This window comes from Babylonia areolata, chromosome 4 (genome assembly GCF_041734735.1).
Source record: "Babylonia areolata isolate BAREFJ2019XMU chromosome 4, ASM4173473v1, whole genome shotgun sequence".
NCBI classification, from domain to species: Eukaryota; Metazoa; Mollusca; class Gastropoda; order Neogastropoda; family Buccinidae; genus Babylonia; species Babylonia areolata.
The window spans coordinates 2,910,320-2,915,319 of record NC_134879.1 but is presented as its reverse complement, the minus strand read 5'-3'; the positions used below and the strand labels follow the sequence as shown (position 1 = coordinate 2,915,319).

Below are 5,000 nucleotides of genomic sequence, written 5' to 3'. Positions count from 1 at the left end.
AAGGGGGCTAATACAAAAGAACACAATACATGATTCTCACTAACTAACAAAGGTAACAGTCAACAGACGTAAGGTCTGCAAACGAATATTAAGAGACTGCAGTGCGTAGCCTCTTGCTTGCTTCATAAACAAGAGACTGCAGTGCATAGCCTCTTGCTTGCTTCATAAATAAGAGACTGCAGTGCATAGCCTCTTGCTTGCTTCATAAATAAGAGACTGCAGTGCATAGCCTCTTGCTTGCTTCATAAATAAGAGACTGCAGTGCGTAGCCTCTTGTTTGCTTCATAAATAAGAGACTGCAGTGCATAGCCTCTTGCTTGCTTCATAAATAAGAGACTACCAGTGCATAGCCTCTTGCTTGCTTCATAAGTAAGAGACTGCCAGTGCTTAGCCTCTTGCTTGCTTCATAACAAGAGACTGCAGTGCCTAGCCTCTTGCTTGCTTCATAAATAAGAGACTGCAGTGCATAGCCTCTTGCTTGCTTCATAAATCAGAGACTGCAGTGCATAGCCTCTTGCTCGCTTCATAAATAAGAGACTGCAGTGCGTAGCCTCTTGCTTGCTTCATAAATAAGAGACTGCAGTGCATAGCCTCTTGCTTGCTTCATAAATAAGAGACTGCAGTGCATAGCCTCTTGCTTGCTTCATAAATATACATAGCTAAATGAGTTCTTGTGAGGATGTGAGGAAGATTTTTTTAATTTTTTTTTTTTAAGAAAAGAAATGGTAACGGTGTTCTTATTGTTGCTCTTGGTTTCATTGTTGGTGCTGCTTTCGGGTTTTTTTTGGTTTTTTTTCTTGTTTTTTTTTCTTTGTTGTTGTTGTTGTTGTTGTTGTTGCTTTTGTTTTTGTTTGGTTGGTTTTTGTGGGTTTTTTTTTTTTGTTTTTTGTTGTTGTTTTTTGTTGGGTTTTTTTTGGGGGGTTGTCATCGTTTGTTGCTTTTCTTCATGTAATTCTTTTTGTTCTTCTTCTTGTTCTTCTTGTTGTTCTTGTTCTTGTTGTTCTTGTTCTTGTTGTTCTTGTTCTTGTTCTTCTTGTTTTTCTTCTTGTTCTTCTTCTTGTTCTTCTTCTTCTTCTTCTTCTTCTTCTTCTTCTTCTTCTTCTTCTTCTTCTTCTTCTCTGCCCGTTCTCTTTACTCTCTCTCTCCTCCACGGCCTTGAACATTTTGTTTATGTTACCTCCCCCTCCTTCTCTCTCTCTGCTCCCTCCTTCTCTTTCCCTTGCTTTTCTCGCTCCACGTGACATAGAACTTTCGGGATTCCGAAACCATGTGGCTGACTCTACGAGTGTTGCTTGAAAATGGATGTCTGCTCCACACAACGGAAGTAGACAGGCTAATCAGTGCCAAGTTTAATTTTTTTTTTTTAACCCAAAAAACCCAAAAACAACAACACAAGGTTGGTAGTTCCTACATGTTCACAAAAACGTAATTTGTGCCTTTTCACACAGGCAGAGACAACAACCAGACACACACACACACACACACACACACACACACGCGCACACACACACACACACTCACACACTCACACACACACACACACACACACTCACTCACTCACTCACTCACTCACTCACTCACTCACTCATACACACACACACACACACACACACACACACACACACACACAACACACTCATTCACTCATTCACTCACTCACTCATACACACACACACACACACACACTCACACAGACACAAACACAGATATATAGAGAGAGAGAACACACACACACACACACACACACACAGAACACACACACACACCACGCACTAGCACACGCACGCACACGCACACACACACACGCACACACACACACACACACGCACACACACACACACACGCACACACACACACACACACACACACACACAGAGTAGAAACTGGAGGTAAGGCTCTGCTTACAAAATAAACAAAATAAGATCAAATATAAAACAAACAAACAAACAAAAAACCCCTCAAGTGGAGTAACTCTTTGTCTGCTGAACACTACACAGATTCACCCTCCCTGCACCGAAAGCGACCAGCGCCAAGAGCCGACACCGGAACATCCGCACGGCCAATGATCGGCGCGTGCACAGCCTGCACGTCCTGGTGCACAAGATACGGCGCCTGGATCCTGCCTACATCAAGTCAGTCTTCTTCTTGTTGTTGTTGTTGTTGTTCCTGACGGGCGCAATAGCCGAGTGGTTAAAGCGTTGGACTGTCAGTCTGAGGGTCCCGGGTTCGAATCACGGTGACGGCGCCTGGTGGGTAAAGGGTGGAGATGTTTACGATCTCCCAGGTCAAGATATGTGCAGACCTGCTTAGTGCCTGAACCCCCATTCGTGTGTATATGCAAGTAGAAGATCAAATACGCACGTTAAAGATCCTGTAATCCATGTCAGCGTTCGGTGGGTTATGGAAACAAGAACATACCCAGCATGCACACCCCCGAAAACGGAGTATGGCTGCCTACATGGCGGGGTAAAAACGGTCATACACGTAAAAGCCCACTCGTGTGCATACGAGTGAACGCAGAAGAAGTTGTTGTTCCTGTTTGTTGTAGTGTTGCATCCTCCTTCTTCTTCCCCTTCTCCTCCTCCTCCTCCTCCTTCTCCTTCTTTTTCTTCTCCTTCTCCTTCTCCTCCTTCTTCTTCTTCTTAATTCGTGGGCTGCAACATCCCACGTTCTCTCGTGTGCACACGAGTGGGCTGTTACGTGTAGGACCGTTTTTACCCCGCCATGTAGGCAGCCATACTCCGTTTTCGGGGGTCTGCATGCTGGGTATGTTCTTGCTTCCATAACCCACCCGAACGCTGACATGGATTACAGGATCTTTAACGTGCGAATTTTCATCTTCTGCGTGCATATACACACGAAGGGGGTTCAGGCACTAGCAGGTCTGCACATATGTTGACCTGGGAGATGGGGAAAAATCTCCACCCTTTACCCTTCAGCGCCGCCACCGAGATTCGAACCCTGGACCTTCAGATTGAAAGTCCAACGCTTTCACCACTCGGCTATTGCGACTGTCAAAGTGTACGCATTTCCCCAGTCCCTCTTCATAAATCTCACGACCATGCACACATCCAAACTGGCTTCGTTTTTTTGTTGGTTTTTTTTTTTTTTCTTTCTTTCTTTTTTTCTTTTTTTTCCTTTTTTTTTCTTCTTTTTTTGTATTTGTATTTGTATTTCTTTTTATCACAACAGATTTCTCTGTGTGAAATTCGGGCTACTCTCCCCAGGGAGAGCGCGTCGCTACACTACAGCGCCACCCACTTTTTTTGTATTTTTTTTCCTGCGTGCAGTTTTATTTGTTGTTTTTTTCCTATCGAAGTGGATTTTTCTCCAGAATTTTGCCAGGAACAACCCTTTTGTTGCCGTGGGTTCTTTTTTTTTTTGCCATTGTTGAATAAAGAAAAACAGATAAATAAAAAGAGCCAGTGCTCTTAAGTATTTTGTTTTTGTTGTTGTTTTTGTTCATATTATAACCTAAACTCAGCGTCATTTCATGACCACGCATGTTCGTTCTGTACTGTGGTGTAAACCTTGCCATGTACATTGTCGATGTCGCCATGTTTTATTTGCGTTTTGTTCCTTTTGTTTTGTTGGTTGTTTTTTTTATTTTCCCCCATGTGCCCTCGTGAGGACGTTTTGGAATAACGTTGACTTGACCTGACCTGACCTGACCCGACCTTGACTTGACCTGACCTGACCTGACCTTGACCTGACCTGACCTGACCTTGACCTGACCTGACCTGGCTGTTGTCTGCAGGAAGCTGACGGGGATGTACAGGTCGGACGGGGCGGGAGGGGAGGAGGAGGAGGAGGAGGAGGAGGAGGGAGGGGGCCATCCGCCGGAGATCCCTCAGAGCCGCCGCTCCAAACGCTCTGTCGTCTCCGTGGGACAAGGGAAGGACGGGCAGGTAGGTTAGAGCCAGCTTGGATGGGTGGGAGCAATGGATGATCAATCAATGAGGTCGTCTTCTTCCTCTGCTTGCTCTTTTTGTTTTCTTCCTCTTTTTGTTATACTTGTTGTTGTTGTTGTTGTTGTTGACCGGGTGTGGATGTGTGTGTGTGTGTGGGGGGGGGGGGGGGCGATGAGTTTATGATCGGGTGTGGATCCGTGTGTGTGTGTCTGTGTGTGTGTGGATGAGTTTATGATCGCGTGTGGATGTGTGTGTGTGTGTGTGTGGATGAGTTTATTTATGTGCATCAGGAATAAAATGTTAGCCTATCTGACGGGCGCAATAGCCGAGTGGTTAAAGCGTTGGACTGTCAATCTGAGGGTTCCGGGTTCGAATCACGGTGACGGCGCCTGGTGGGTAAAGGGTGGAGATTTTTACGATCTCCCAGGTCAACATATGTGCAGACCTGCTAGTGCCTGAACCCCCATTCGTGTGTATATGCAAGCAGAAGATCAAATACGCACGTTAAAGATCCTGTAATCCATGTCAGCGTTCGGTGGGTTATGGAAATAAGAACCTACCCAGCATGCACACCCCCGAAAACGGAGTATGGCTGCCTACATGGCGGGGTAAAAACGGTCATACACGTAAAAGCCCACTCGTGTGCATACGAGTGAACGCAGAAGAAGAAGAAGTTAGCCTATCTAAAATTTCACAGTATCAATGGCAGCAATGTGTTTGTTTTTTCTTACCCAGTCAGCATCATTTTTTTTTTCTTAAGTTATTATAATGCATATTTTAGTAAATGTTCATGTTCTAAAAATGATTGTGTTTTATGTTCGATGGTACGTGTACTCGCGCAGCAGAGTAACAAATGCATGTGAATTCGCAGACAGTAATGTTGTGTCTTATCTTATCGATGAAGTAGAAGCAGTTAGGAATGGTCACAAGGTTTTCAATGTGTAGTCGACACGACAGTGAGACAGAACAAATTTTCTGATTCATCTCCGTGATGTTTAGAACAACAAATAGTCACACAATTCGGTCCAATCGTCAAAATCATCACAATGATATTTTGAAAATCAATGGACAGCCATAACATACGCAATA

The 5,000-nt window shown here is 44.5% G+C and overlaps 1 protein-coding gene across 4 annotated transcripts in view; it reads left to right on the top strand.

The window, feature by feature from the left end:
* Positions 1-5,000, top strand: part of LOC143280783 (WD repeat-containing protein 64-like) — a 151,191-nt gene that overhangs the window by 101,302 nt on the left and 44,889 nt on the right. For all 4 annotated transcript variants that reach the window (XM_076585461.1, XM_076585462.1, XM_076585460.1 and 1 more), the window contains exons 20-21: positions 1,998-2,132; positions 3,758-3,908. In XM_076585461.1, the coding sequence (XP_076441576.1) occupies positions 1,998-2,132; positions 3,758-3,908 (286 nt within the window). The remainder of the gene's footprint in view (positions 1-1,997; positions 2,133-3,757; positions 3,909-5,000) is intronic.